The sequence below is a fragment of the Bos javanicus genome, chromosome 7, assembly GCF_032452875.1.
Source record: "Bos javanicus breed banteng chromosome 7, ARS-OSU_banteng_1.0, whole genome shotgun sequence".
Taxonomy (NCBI): domain Eukaryota; kingdom Metazoa; phylum Chordata; class Mammalia; order Artiodactyla; family Bovidae; genus Bos; species Bos javanicus.
This window is the reverse complement of record NC_083874.1, coordinates 44,009,300-44,023,928: the sequence shown is the minus strand read 5'-3', so window position 1 is coordinate 44,023,928 and position 14,629 is coordinate 44,009,300. Positions and strand designations below refer to the sequence as shown.

The 14,629-nt window shown below is 36.6% G+C and overlaps 1 protein-coding gene across 3 annotated transcripts in view; it reads left to right on the top strand.

Moving 5' to 3' along the window:
- The window catches only part of AFF4 (ALF transcription elongation factor 4), an 84,834-nt gene that overhangs the window by 31,531 nt on the left and 38,674 nt on the right, over nt 1-14,629 (top strand). For 2 of the 3 annotated variants that reach the window (XM_061423475.1, XM_061423476.1), the window contains 3 exons: nt 1,122-1,916; nt 3,474-3,518; nt 7,784-7,870. In XM_061423475.1, the coding sequence (XP_061279459.1) occupies nt 1,122-1,916; nt 3,474-3,518; nt 7,784-7,870 (927 nt within the window). The remainder of the gene's footprint in view (nt 1-1,121; nt 1,917-3,473; nt 3,519-7,783; nt 7,871-14,629) is intronic. The other variant, XM_061423477.1, reaches the window with a different exon arrangement.

Here is a 14,629-nt window from a genome sequence, read left to right as displayed (position 1 = left end):
AAAGGGAAAGTGAAGTTGCTCAGTCGTGTCCTACTCTTCGTGACCCCATGGACTGCAGCCTACCAGGCTCCTCTGTCCATGGGATTTTCCAGGCAAGAGTACTGGAGTGGGGTGCCATTGCCTTCTCCCTCTTTGACTCATACTACCATTTTATTTTGTAGTATGGTGTGTAGTATGTAAATATCCAATGAATAGGGTTTGATTTCTGACCTTGATATTGTCAATAAATTGCTATACATTTACCTCTTAGACTGATTTTCATATAATCTAAAGTCCTTACTGATTCATACCAACCTCAGAATAAATACTGGTGGTTCCGGGTCTTCTGTTTGTTTTTCAGTCTTGATTTCCTTTTTATGTAATCAGTCAACTTTTTTCTTTCATATATATGAATATAAAAGAGTCCTAAAGCTTGTAGACATCTTGGATCTTATTATTCAAAAATAATTTTTGAAACTCAAGAGTATACACTTTTGACTTCAAAAGTTGGAGGACTTGATGGTCACGATTAATAGCCAAAATTTAAAAATTTATCACTGGATTTTCCATGCTTAATTTGTTGTTGACTTTTATTAACTTGATGTGTTCCAGTAACAGAAGGAATTATTAATTAAAAAAAGATAATTAAGTATATATAGCTTGTTTCATTCACCTTTTTACTTCTGCTTCTAACTGTAACATTGAATGTAAGGAATATGTTGTTTTCCTTGACTGCCAAAAGTATGAGTATTGGCTAATCTGCTGATATGGAACTTAATTACATAAAGGCATAATTACTTTTCCTGCTCTTCAAAATATTTTTTACTACTGTTCCAGTATATTTATTAGTGAAATTTGGATTTTTAAAAGATCTCCTATAGTCTATTGTATATATATTTCTCAGTGTCCTCTAGAATATTATTGTTTTAACATGAAGGTTTTTCACTTACAGTGAATTTTCTTTTTCATCATAAAAAAATATGTATTTGGAGTTTGCTTTGAGATCTTAACCTTAACATATGAGATGAGACCTCCTTTTGGAAAAGTCCCTTTCCATTTAAAGTTTGTGAAGTTAGTTTGGAAGCATCTTTTATTTCTAGTTATGCTAATTTTATAGTTTTATTTTATTTTATTTTTTTTAGACTAGCAAAGAAGATAAGCTGTCAAGTCGTATTCAGAGTATGCTTGGAAACTACGATGAAATGAAGGATTTCATAGGAGACAGATCTATACCAAAGCTTGTTGCAATTCCCAAGCCTACAGTACCGCCGACAGCAGATGAAAAATCTAACCCAAATTTCTTTGAACAGAGACATGGGAGCTCTCATCAGAGTAGCAAATGGACTCCAGTAGGACCTGCACCCAGCACTTCTCAGTCTCAGAAAAGGTCCTCGGGCTTACAGAGTGGACACAGTAGCCAGCGGGCCAGTGCAGGTGCCAGTGGTGGTACTAATGGTAGTGGCCAGAGACATGACCGTGACTCATACAGCAGTGGTGGGAGCAGTAGCCGAAAAAAAGGCCAGCATGGATCAGAACACTCCAAATCACGCTCTTCCAGCCCTGGAAAACCCCAGGCTGTTTCTTCATTAAGCTCCAGTCATTCCAGGTCTCATGGGAATGATCACCATAGCAAAGAACATCAGCGTTCCAAATCACCTCGGGACCCTGATGCAAACTGGGATTCTCCTTCCCGTGTACCTTTTTCAAGTGGGCAGCACTCAAATCAGTCTTTCCCACCTTCATTGATGTCAAAGTCCAGCTCAATGCTACAGAAACCCACTGCCTATGTGCGGCCCATGGATGGACAGGAGTCCATGGAACCAAAGCTGTCCTCTGAACACTACAGCAGCCAGTCTCATGGCAACAGCATGACTGAACTGAAGCCCAGCAGTAAAGCACATCTCACCAAGCTGAAAATACCTTCCCAACCATTGGATGTAAGTCACACATGTAGAGCTTTTTAATATTGTAACTATATGAAGCAATTCACCCTAAAATTATGATTGAACTTGAAGTCTTTGTCTTAACAGTAAGGAATGTAAAAGTTTAAGGAAAAACTTGTGATTGACTCCCAAGTGAATCCATAGAGCTCTTAGACACTTCTCTTGAGCAGTAGAAAAAAGGTCATTCATTGTTTTCAAATATTAAAATGACAAGTCAGTTTTAGAACTATGCCATTCTCCCAAATCATCCCACCCTCTCCCTCTCCCACAGAGTCCAAAAGACTGTTCTATACATCTGTGTCTCTTTTGTTCTCTCACATACAGGGTTATCATTACCGTCTTTCTAAATTCCATATACATATGCATTAGTATACTGTATTGGTGCCTCCAATTAAAATAAATAAATTTAAAAAATGTTTTTTTAAGTTATAGAACTAAAACATGATCTCTCAATACCTTAGGTTTCCTCATTTTGATTTTATGGGATAATACATTTTGTTTCTTTTGTTTTAAAAAAATTACTTCTCATTACAATACTCATCAATAAGATGTGGCCATGGTTCATTGTGGTAAATGTTGAGACTTTTTTGGTTGCATGGAGATGGTAATGTTTATGATTTGGATGCCATGATCCTTTTCTCTGGGTACACTTAAAGGTTTGCGGCGACTGCTCCAGGGATAGCGGTGGGTTGAAATTTAAGGTATTTAGAACTATGTACCAAAACATTCTATTCAGAATAATGAGCATTCTTTGTGAAATAGCTGAAATTTTATCCTTTAATCTAGTCTTTGCAATAAAATTTTTAAACCATATCAGTAGCTGAAAATTACAGCTCATAGCTTAAAACAGTGGAGGAAGGGATGGGGGATAGGTAAAATGATGTTTTGAGGACATTTAAAAATCTTTCTTGTGGCCTTGGGAAATGCATTGTTCCTGGCATTTGTCATCTAATTACTCCTCTCAAGAGAAGAGTAAAGTGGTGATTTGTTCTTTCTTTACACATTATAATGTGATCCTTAGAGCTAGACTTCACCATAACTCAATTGTTGTTTGTGCTTCAGAATAAACTTAACTTTCATGATTTAAGAAATATTATATAAAATGTCCATTGTGTTCCAGACAGCTAATCTTTCAATAATACTGGTTTTACTCTGTTTGTTAGTTTATGTGAAATGATGATCTCAGTATCATAGTATATTTTGTATATAAATCGACTTAAATTTTGACATCTTGTTCAGCTGAAAAAACTACATTTTAAAAGTTGATTTCTAATCCAAGTATAAACAAGATAAGATTTCTTGGAAAACTTTCTTTTTAATTTCCAATTATGTACAGTTTAGTGATTAAAATTTTTTAGTGCTTGAAATTATGTAGTTAAGGAAATTAGTCCAAAGATTCTAATTAGTGTTCTGGCTTTGAGTAGTGGGATACCAAATATATCTTTAATGTTAGTTTTATTTCTAATAATGTTAAATCTATACAACAAATGATAAAAACCTAATAAGAAATGACTTTAGACCTAATATGTGTTTCTTTTCCTCTTTTTTTAGGCATCTGCTTCTGGGGATGTGAGTTGTGTGGATGAAATTCTTAAAGTAAGTTTTTGGTTTTTTTTTTAAATAGTTTGTCTCTTTAATTATGATGCTCTGCTACCCTCTTCTCCTCCTCCTCCCTGTATGTCACAAAGTATCTGAAGCTGCAGCAGACTGATTACATGTATAACCTGATTGTGTCCATCAAAAATAACTGACTCTTTTCTGTTTATATTCATACTTAAGTTCTGAACTACTTGGTTTGTTTACTCTTTGCCCTCAAAAAGCTGGGGGTTTTGTTTGTAAGTAAAAACAAATTCTGGTCTTAACAGTTTGCTTTGAAAAGAGGAAGAAGCCAAATATAACTATACCTTCTTAGGTTTATCAGTTAATAATTTGAAATGCTTAAAAATCTCAGTAGTTATCAAACCATTGTGTTGAAAATAGCTTGCTTTGTAGTTCATCTGTATATACTGGTCAGATATACGTAAAAAGTCTTCTCTGAATACTATACATTTTGAGTGTTTAATGGAATATGTTTAAACTTGACACATGACTAAAGAGTACATTCTTCTGTTGGGAAAAGAAAATGTCTGTTAGAAAAAGAACCTGTTTTTGCCTCAATAGACAAAAACCATCAGTCACATATTAATTGTACTTTTTGTGTACACCTGAATTTTTGTGTCTGTACTTGTATTTCACTGTATGTATTTTTAAAATTTTTTATTTATTTTTGACAGCGCTGGGTCTTTGTTGCTTTGCACAGGCTTTCTGTAGTTGTGGCGAGTGGATGCTACTCTCTGGTTTGGTGCATGGGCTTCTCTTGTTGCAGAGCACAGGTTCTAGGGCGCGTGGGCTTCAGTAGTTGCAGCTCTAGAGTGTAGGCTCAGTAGTTGGGCTTAGTTGCTGCAAGGTATCTGGGACCTTCTCAGATCAGAATTAAACCTATGTCCCCTGCATTTTGGCAGGCAGACTCTTATCCACTGCACCACCAGGGAAGTCCCCTTCACTGTGTATATTTTTGAAAGACTGCTTGCATTGGCTGCTGCCACTTATTTTTCTCCTTCTTTTCTTTTGTTGTTTTTCAGCCACTAAGTTGTGTTCGACTCTTTGAGACCCCATGGACTGCAGCACACCAGGCTTCCCTGTCCTTCCTTTAGCCTACTAAAATCTCTTTTACCTCCGCCGTTCTCCTGAACTTGTTTCTCCAAGGTCATTACCTCCCATGCCATTAGAGGCTTCATTTGAGTTCTCTACTGTTGCTGCTGTTTTAAAGAATTTTTATTTTTTCCTTCTGGAAACACCATTTTTTTCTTCCTTGACTGTTACGTTGTTTTTACTTTCTACACACCTTTTCTTGTCTGGCATTCTCAACATTCCAAAGTTGCCCTTTGGGAAAGCTTGTGTCCTCTCTTATCTCTTAAACTTGAGTTCATTTTTTAAGCCAGTGCTCCTCTCTTCTTTTTCTTTGATGAAAATTTCCTCCATCCTTTGGACTTCAGCTGTTAAGACAGCTATTCAGTCTTTCTCTCCTGTCTTGGCCTCCTTTGGGTTTTGGGTTTTGTCTCTTGATTGCTTCTTAGGTGGGTCTCTGTTTTAGTTTCTCCCTGCCTCTTCAGATATGTCTGAAGCCATATTTATCAGACTTAACTTCTATTAGTAGTATCATTGTTCTTCCTGGCTAATTGTAGAATCCCAATTATCTTTCACTTTTTTCTCTCATGTTTTTTTTAACCACAAAACTACATGCAAGACTTTGAAAATTTCTTGAAAATGTTTGTTCCTTTGTTTCCATTTCTGCCACTTTGAGCTTTAGTAATTGTAATATACAGTCCTCACTCTGACTTTCTGTCTGGAGTCTCCCTGTTCATCTGTCTTCTGTATTGCTGTCATATTCTTTGCTTTAATCCTTTGTCTTCATAATTTCCTTCTAAGAAGTTTTCAGGCTCTCTAAGGCCCCTAAAAAGAATAGGGTGCAAATTTAACATTTTAAATGTTAGTCTGTGTACAGGCCAGTTTCAGCCTCTCTCACTACAGATTGACCACTTTTCCCAAACTGATTTCCCTAAGCCATAGCCTTTCGTATTCTTTCATCTCTGTAAACTTTCATGGAATGTGTTTCTCCTTCCTCTTCAGTTATATACAGATTCTGTTTTTTTCTTAGAATCCCACTGAAATCCTCTTCCCCCCGAATCAGGTCATCAGACCACAATGATGACTCATTGCTTTCATTTTTCAGTTGCCATGTACATAAAAAGTCTAAGGGAGCATATATCTTTACTCTTAAATCCTCAGAAATGTATGGCACGTTAATACCTGAAAGAAATCTTAAGATTTTCTTGTATTTAATTATTTCTGTGATACTACCGACCATTTATTATATTGAGTGAAAGTCGCTCAGTCATGTCCGACTCTTTGCGACCCCATGGACTATATAGTCCATGGAATTCTCCAGGCCAGAATACTGGAGTGGGTAGCCTTTCCCTTCTCCAGGGGGTCTTCCCAACCCAGGGATCAAACCCAGGTCTCCCGCACTGCAGGCAGATTCTTTACCAGCTGAGCCACTAGGGAAGCCATTTATTATATATTTTATGTATATATATATGACTTGGCACATGGCCTTGGGTGTAATAGATGCTCAGTCATTTGACAGTAGGGAGTTAAATAGATTTTTTATTGAGGGGATTTTGGTGTTTAAGGTGTAAAATGCCAACAATGAAAGCCTGGGGCATGTAAGTTTCTGTTTCTTTTCCCTCCCTATATGCAGCATAGAAGGAAGCGCAGGTTCACATTGCCTTTGTGTTTTCTTCATAATTGTAGTCATATTTTTTCTGGGAACCTCATCATAAACTTAAAGGAAATAAAAAGGGTTTTTTAGTCTAAAAGTAATATATTTATTTTAAGAAATGATTTATTAATTCAGAACTTACTGTGGACCTACTGTGTGTCAAGCACCAGGGATATTGTGGTGATAATAGTGTTAGTGTTGCACCCTTTGAGCTGGCATTTTCAAGCACAATGTAGGAAATAATCAACTATATACAATTACTTCAGAAAGTGAAATACTATTAAAAACATAAAGCATTGTAAGAGGATAAAGAGCAAGCTGAGTGCAGGTGACTATTTCAAGAGATTCAAGTGGTAGAAGCTGTATCAAGTGTTCTTTTCTCTTCTTCCTTCAGTCGTTCTGTTGTCCAAAGGTTAACTATCTCTGAGAGATTTTTCCATAAATAAACATTTATGAGGACATACACTGATTTGTATTTGGCATTTAACAGTGGTCATTTCAGAAGGTAACTTTCTCATTTTTCTGTTTGCTTGGTGTTCCATTGTATGAGTGTCTGGTAATTTAATTAATCCTGTGTTGTTGATGTTTAGGTTGTTTTCATTTTTTTAGAGTGAATCCCTTAAACATGTATCTTTACATAACTGTGTGGGTATAGCTATAGGATAAATTCCTAAAGGTCATACCACCTTTAATTCATTGTATTTTCTCAATCTACTTGATGGCTGGCTTTGAACTACATGCCAGAGATAAAATACTTCTTCCTTATTCTGGGTCTGATACCTCTCTGTTTCCTGCATCTCTAACATATACATTGTGATTGTATCCAAACTTCCGCTTGGACATATTTGGCATATGATTAGACAGAAGGCATTGAATGAAATCAGACATGTTGTCTTACTTGTGTGTCTTCCTCTATGTGTGCATTTGATACCTTTCTTCTGATTTTCTCCACTTGACCAAAATTTCGGATCAGTGAATGGACTCTGTAGAGAGACTACCCAGGATCAAATTCTGTGTCCTTTACTAACTAAGCATATGACTTTGAGTAAATAGCTTTATCTCTGTGCTTCAGTTTTATCCTACATAGAGTCAGGATAATAATGGTATCTACCTCATAATGTCATTATGACTACTAGCTGAGTAACAGGTAAAATAGCACAGTATCTGGCCCATTAAAGGTACACAGTAAAAGCTGGCTTCTTTTCTTATTGTTATCCCCCTTTCCCACTCCCATAGTAAGCTCTTCCTTAATAGCATTTTACTATGTGCCCTGTATTTGGTTACAGGCTGATTTCTATAACTATTCACAGGCCTTATCACCTTAACTCTAACCTCTTTGAAGTCAGAGTGTAAACTGTCTTCCTGTTACCTACCCCATAGTGCCTTGCGCACATTGTGCTTAATTAATATTATTAATTAAATATGTACACCTTCGGAGGAGCAGTCACAAAACCAGCATTTATAATACAGATCTGGTTTTTAGCTGTGTAATTTTTATCCTTGACCTGCTTGAAAACAAACTGTAATAATTACATTTCAGGAGATGACGCACTCATGGCCTCCCCCTCTAACGGCTATTCATACACCATGCAAAACAGAACCTTCCAAATTTCCTTTTCCAACTAAGGTAAGTAAATAAAATGTGTCTTTATACTGTAAGAAAACTCTAAATGGCTTGACTAAAATCATGTGAATTCAGAATTATCTTGCCATTCCCATTTTAGTGGGAGATAGATAACAAATAAGTGAATGAATAGGTAACTTCAGATAGTGATAATTACTATGAAGAAAATAAAACTAGACCTTAGAATTGAGATTGACTTAGATTGAGAGAAACTTGGAAAATCTTTGAAGGCAACTTGTGATAGAGACCTAGAGGTCATCACTGTTTATTGTGAACTATTGTGATATTCTTGGCCTCACAGATGGTGAGGGTTTCCAGAGGATGCAACAACCGTACTTACAGTCTGTGGTAATGGTTCTTCAGACAATAATTCCAGGCTCATCTAAAATCAACAGATTTGTTTTTTTAAACATTAATTTATACTTATGACAATAATGTAAGAAGGACCCCTAATAATAGCCTTCTCCATATTCTGCCTCCTCCATCTTACCAGAGCTACTTCATGCATACGTTTACAAGTCTTTTCAAATGCATTTATATGTACATATAATGGAATCATTACATATAAACATTTTCTCATTTAATTTCTGTATAGATATATTATTCTGTATTTTTAATCAGTCAGCAATAGATCTTAGATACTTTCTCATGTTATTATATATAATATATTACATATAGAGGTATTCAGTTCTTTTAATTGCATCCATTTTATATCTTAATTTAAATTTATTTAGCCATTTCCCTTTGATATTTATCTTGTTGCCAAGTTTTCATTTCTATAAACATTGCTATAGTGGATAACTTTTATTCATGCCTTCTTGTGTGCATATGAGTTTCTTTTGTGTAAAAAGCAAGAAATAAGATTGTTGAATATTGAGAGTATATAGTTAGTATATACTCTCAAATTTCCTCTGTGGTAATTGTGCTAGTCAATACCTGCACTTGTATTTCCTTTTATTCCTTACATGCACACTGCTATTTATTATTTTAAGCACCAATCTTTTGAGTAGGAAATAGTATTCTATTTCCTAGATTGCTGGGGAGGTTCATCATCTTTACAGATTTGTCATCCATTTAATGTCTATGTGGATTAATTGGCCTATTTCTTCTGCCCTTGGGGCTATACCTTTTGCCTAATGAGTTTTAAGAAAATTTCTGTTTTTGTTTCATGTTGTTTTGTTTGAATTCTAGATTTGAATAATTTGTTCCACATACTGCAAATGTTTCTCCCACTTAGTGCCCATTTAAGTTTTATGGTCTAAAAGATTTTGTTTGATGAATAAATTTATCTTTCTCTTGTATAAAGCTTTTACTCTTTAATGTCTTGTTAAAGAAGGTTTTTCCATCTCCAGGATCATAACTTCTCATTTTTCTTTTAATGTGATTGTAGTTTTATTTCCTTTGTTTATATTTAGCTCCATTTATTTTTGTGAGTGATACGAGGTAGAGAGAAAACTCTCTGCATGTATGTGTGTCATACCACTCTTTTACTTTTTAAGTCAGCTATGTTTACACATAAAAAATGCACATATAATATACAGCCTGAGTTTTGATAGACATATGCACCTTTATAAGCACCATGTTAATTAAGAATTAGAACATTTCCTTCAACCCACAAAGTTCCCTCAAGTTCCTTTCCAGTCCACCTCACCCCACCACTGGCCCCGCACAATTGCTATCTGTTCTATGTCACTATAGGTAAGTTTTGCTTTCTCTTGAATTTCATATAAATGTAATCCATACAATGTATATATATTTTTGGCATATATATATGCATTCTTCTGCTCAGTATATACTTTTGGAATTCTTCCATGTTCTTGAATGTATCAGTAATGTTTTTCTTTATATTCATAGTTTATTTTTATTTCCATTGTATAAAAATACCAAAATTTATTTATTCATTCACCTGTTGATAAACATTGAGTTGTTTCTAGATTTGACCTATTAAGAATTGAGTATTTATAAACATCGACTAACAATTCTTTGTGTGAACTTGTATTGTCTTTTCTTACGGGTATACTGAGTCATACAGAAAAAAGTAGAATTTCTGGATTGTGTATCAAGTGCGTGCTAAATTGGTTGTACCACACTCCTACCTTATCCACTCCCATTTCCTGGTCCTGTATAATAGTTTCATTTGTTTTCAGTTCAGTTCAGTCGCTCAGTCATGTCTGACTCTTTGCAACCCCATGGACTGCAGCACACCAGGCTTCCCTGTCCATCCCCAACTCCCAGAGCTTACTGAAACTCATGTCCATTGAGTCAGTGATGCCATCCAACCATCTCATCCTCTGTCATCCCCTTCTCCTCCCACCTTCAATCTTTCCCATCATCAGAGTCTTTTCTAGTGAGTCAGTTCTTTGTATCAGGTAGCCAAAGTGTTGGGAGTTTCAGCTTCAGCATCAGTCCTTCCAATGAGTATTCAGGACTGATTTCATTTGTTTAACATCTTACATTTGGTATTGTCATTCTTTTTAGTTTCTACCATTTTATTGGGCATTAGCAGTATCTCATTTGGAGAAGGAAATGGCAACCCACTCCAGTGTTCTTGCCTGGAGAATCCCAGGATCAGGGGAGCCTGGTGGGCTGCCGTCTATGGGGTCACACAGAGTCGGACACAACTGAAGTGACTTAGCAGCAGCAGTATCTCATACTGGTTTTAATTTGTATTTCCCTGATGTCTAATGACACTGAACCTCTTTATGAGCTTATTGGCCATTCTTCTTTTTGAAATATTAGTTCAGATTTTTCACCTTTGCCTTGGGGGGGCGGGGGTGTAGTGATGCCAGAGTTGATAGGTTTCTTTTTTCTTTTTTTCTAATAATGTCTTTGGTCTGATATCAGGATAGTGCTGTCCTTCTTAAAAGGAGCAAGGAAATGTTCCCTTCATCTTTATTTTCTGAAATAGTTTGTGAAATATTAACATTAATTCTTCCTTGTGTGTTTAATATAACTCAACAGTGAAGCTAACTGTACCCCTAGTATTCTCGACTGGAAGATTTAAAATTACAAATTAAATTTATTATTTCTTTATTAAATATAAAGCTATTCAAATTTTCTATTTCTTATGTCAGTTTTGGTAATTTTTTTCTTTTCAGTCAGATTTATTGGCCCAGTGTCATTAATAAGCTATACTTATTCTATAATGTCTGTAAGATCTATAGTAAAGTTCTCTTTCCCCTGCTACTGATTATTTGTAGTTTCTCTTTTTGTTTTCCTTGATCTGTCTAGCTAGTCATTTATCAGTTATATTGTCGGTTCCAAGAACCATCCTTTAGCTGTTTCAGTTTTCTATTTCTTTGATTTTTGCTTTTATTGTGATTATTTTCTTCTTTCTGCCTATTTTGGGTTTTATTTGCTTTTCTTCTGATTTATGAATTTGGAAGCTTAGATCATAGATTATAAACATTTCTTGTTTTAAGTGTTTAAAACTATCAGTTTCCCTCTAAGCCCTTTTTTAAAATGTATCTCACAAATTGTGATATATTGTGTTTTTATTATCATTCAGTGCAAAATATTTCCCTAATTTCTTCTGTGACTTCTTCTTAGAGCCATGGGTTATTTAGAAGCATGTAGTTTTATTTTCAAGTATCTGAGGATTTTCCAGGGGGGAAATGGCAACCTACTCTGGTATTCTTGCCTAGGAAATTTCATGGACAGAGGAGTCTGATGGGCTACAGTTCAAAGTGATTCAGTTTTATATACATTCATCTTCATATTCTTTTCCATATGGTTTATCATGTGATATTGAATATAGTTCCCTATGCTATACAGTAGGACCTTGTTGTTTATCCATTCTGTTTATAATAGTTTGTATCTGCTAATCCCAAACTCCCAGTCCATCCCTCTCCTGCCCCCTCCCCCTTGGCAACCACAATGCTGTTCTTTATGTCTGTGATTTGGTTCCTGTTTCACAGATAAGTTCATTTGTGTCATGCTTTAGCATTTACATGTAAGTGATATCATATAGTATTTGACAGAGTATTCTTTTTTAAATTTTTATTCATTTGACTGCATCTGGTCTTAGTTGTGGCACATGGGACCTTTGTTTCAACATGCAGTGCTTGGACTCTCTTAATTGTGGTGGGAGTGGGGGGCTAGTAGTTGCAGCACATGGGCTCAGTTGGCTTAGTTGCCATGCAGCATGAGGGATCTTAGTTCCCTGACCAGGGATTGAACCCATGTCCACTGCTTTGCAAGGGGGATTCTGAACCTCTGGACCACCAGGGAAATTTTGAGAATGTATTCTTTATTGGTGACATTTTTAGTTACAAAGATGAGGGCAAGAGAAGGTTGCAGTGGGCTAAAAAGGTATTAAAGGCAGTGATTATATAAACGGAGATTTTATTTTGTGTAGAAGGGAGCAGAGAAATGTGGTGGTGCCAAAAAAAGGTATGATGATATTGCCTGGGGAGTACTTTTTATAAGATGGGGGCATTTTATCATATTTATATGCTGATGAAAGTGATTTTGTTAAAAATAGGAAAAGCAAGCGATAAGTGGGAAAGAAAGAAGGTAATTTTAGGAAATCTTCACAAGAGGAATTGAAATTTGTGCCCAAGAGAAGGCAGTGGCACCCGACTCCAGTACTCTTGCCTGGAAAATCCCATGGATGGAGGAGCCTGGTAGGCTGCAGTCCATGGGGTCACAAAGAGTCGGACATGACTGAGCGACTTCGCTTTCACTTTTCACTTTCATGCATTGGAGAAGGAAATAGCAACCCACTCCAGTGTTCTTGCCTGGAGAATCCCAGGGACGGGGGAGCCTGGTGGCTGCCGTCTATGGGGTCACACAGAGTTGGACACGACCGCAGTGACTTAGCATAACATAGCATAGCATAGAGAATATTTGCCTTGGAGCGCAATTAGAACTTCCCAGCTGGCTCAGAAGGGAAAAAATCCACCTGCAATTCAGGAGGTCCCTGAGTCAGGACGATGCCCTGGAGGACAGCATGGCGACCAACTCCAGTATTCTTGCCTGGAACATCCCATGGACAGAGGAGCCTGGTGGGCTATATAGTGTCCGTATGGTCACAAAGAGTTGGACACAACTGAAGTGCCTGAGCATGCACACACAGAGCACAATTATGTCATTCTTTTTCACAGGAGGGAAAGCAGAGTGAATGAGTGTGCTTAGGGATAAGTTGGTAGATTTTCCAGTAATAGTTTGAAGTGAACTAAAGCTTTTGACTACCTTTACTCATATTCAACTGTATGTTTTGAACAATCCCTGGCAGTGTTCTTGGTGCTGTAGATATACCACTGAGCCATTTAGATGGTACCAATAGAATAATTTCTGGCACATAATAGCTATTCGGTAAATGTTTATTGACTGAATTTAGATATATTAATATATACTCAGGTAACTCTGTTTACCTGAGTAAACAATGAAAACAATGGGAACGGTGAGAGACTTTATTTTCTTGGGTTCCAAAATTACTGCAGATGGTGACTACAGCCATGAAATTGAAAGACGCTTGCTCCTTGGAAGAAAAGCTATGACCAACCTAGACAGCATATTAAAAAGCAGAGACATTATTTTACCAACAAAGGCCCACCTAGTCAAAGCTGTGGTTTTCCAGTAGTCATGTATGGGTCAAAGAGTTGGGCCATAAAGAAAGCTGAGCACTGAAGAATTGATGCTTTTCAACTGTGGTATTGGAGAAGACTCTTGAGATTCCCATGGACTGTAGGGATATCCAACCAGTCCATCCTAAAGGAAATCAGTCCTGAATATTCATTGGAAAGACTGATGCTGAAGCACCAGTACTTCAGCCACCTCATGAAAAAAACAGACTCATTAGAAAAGACCCTGATATGGGAAGGATTGAAGCCAGGGGGAGAAGGGGATGACAGAGGATGAGATGGTTGGATGGCATCACCGACTTGATGGACAGTTTGATCAAGCTTCAGGTGTTGGTGATGGACAGGGAAACCTGGCCTGCTACACAGTCCATGGGGTCACAAAGAGTTGGACACGACCAAACTGAACTGAACTGTGTTTAGATTTTTTATTTTTCTGAAACAGCTCAGTTAGCTACTTACTCATTGTTGCTTTGGCTAGGTTGCTTTTATAGGGTTTTGCTTTTTTTTTGGCCCCACCACGGGACATGCTGGATCTTAAGTTCCCTGAACAGGAATCAAACCCTCACATTTTATGATCACATTTTATGTTTGGTATGTGAGGTATCCAAAGAGAAGTTTAGGTCTTTTCAATATGGAAAAGTTGATAGTTATTCTTGTTCATTTGTTCTTCCTAGCTGCGGCATATTACAGTTTTAAGTGTGCTTTGTTAAGATTATATGAATTGTGTTAACTGATTTTAATTCAGCTAATCTTCACCAATGCACAAATGGCTTAAAAGACATATCTGCAGTGAAACTATCAAAAGAAAATAACACACAAATCCTTTTCTGACCAAACAAGTAAATGGCAAAGTTGAGATTGTCCTTCTCCATATATGAGCTCTTTATCTGCCACTGCATAGTAGAAACAAAGATGCCATAAGCAGAAAAAATAAGAAAAAATCCAGATTATCAGCAGTAATTTGACATGCATTTTTATCATTTATCTTGCTTTTGGTGTATATAGCATATACCTTGAGATAGTAACTGATAAAATGATGAAAGCATCATAATTTGTTAGTGACATTTTGAATTATGTGGTATTCAGTACAACCTTTTGGAGAAGGCGATGGCACCCCACTCCAGTACTCTTGCCTGGAAAATCCCATGGATGGAGGAGCCTGGTAGGCTGCAGTCCA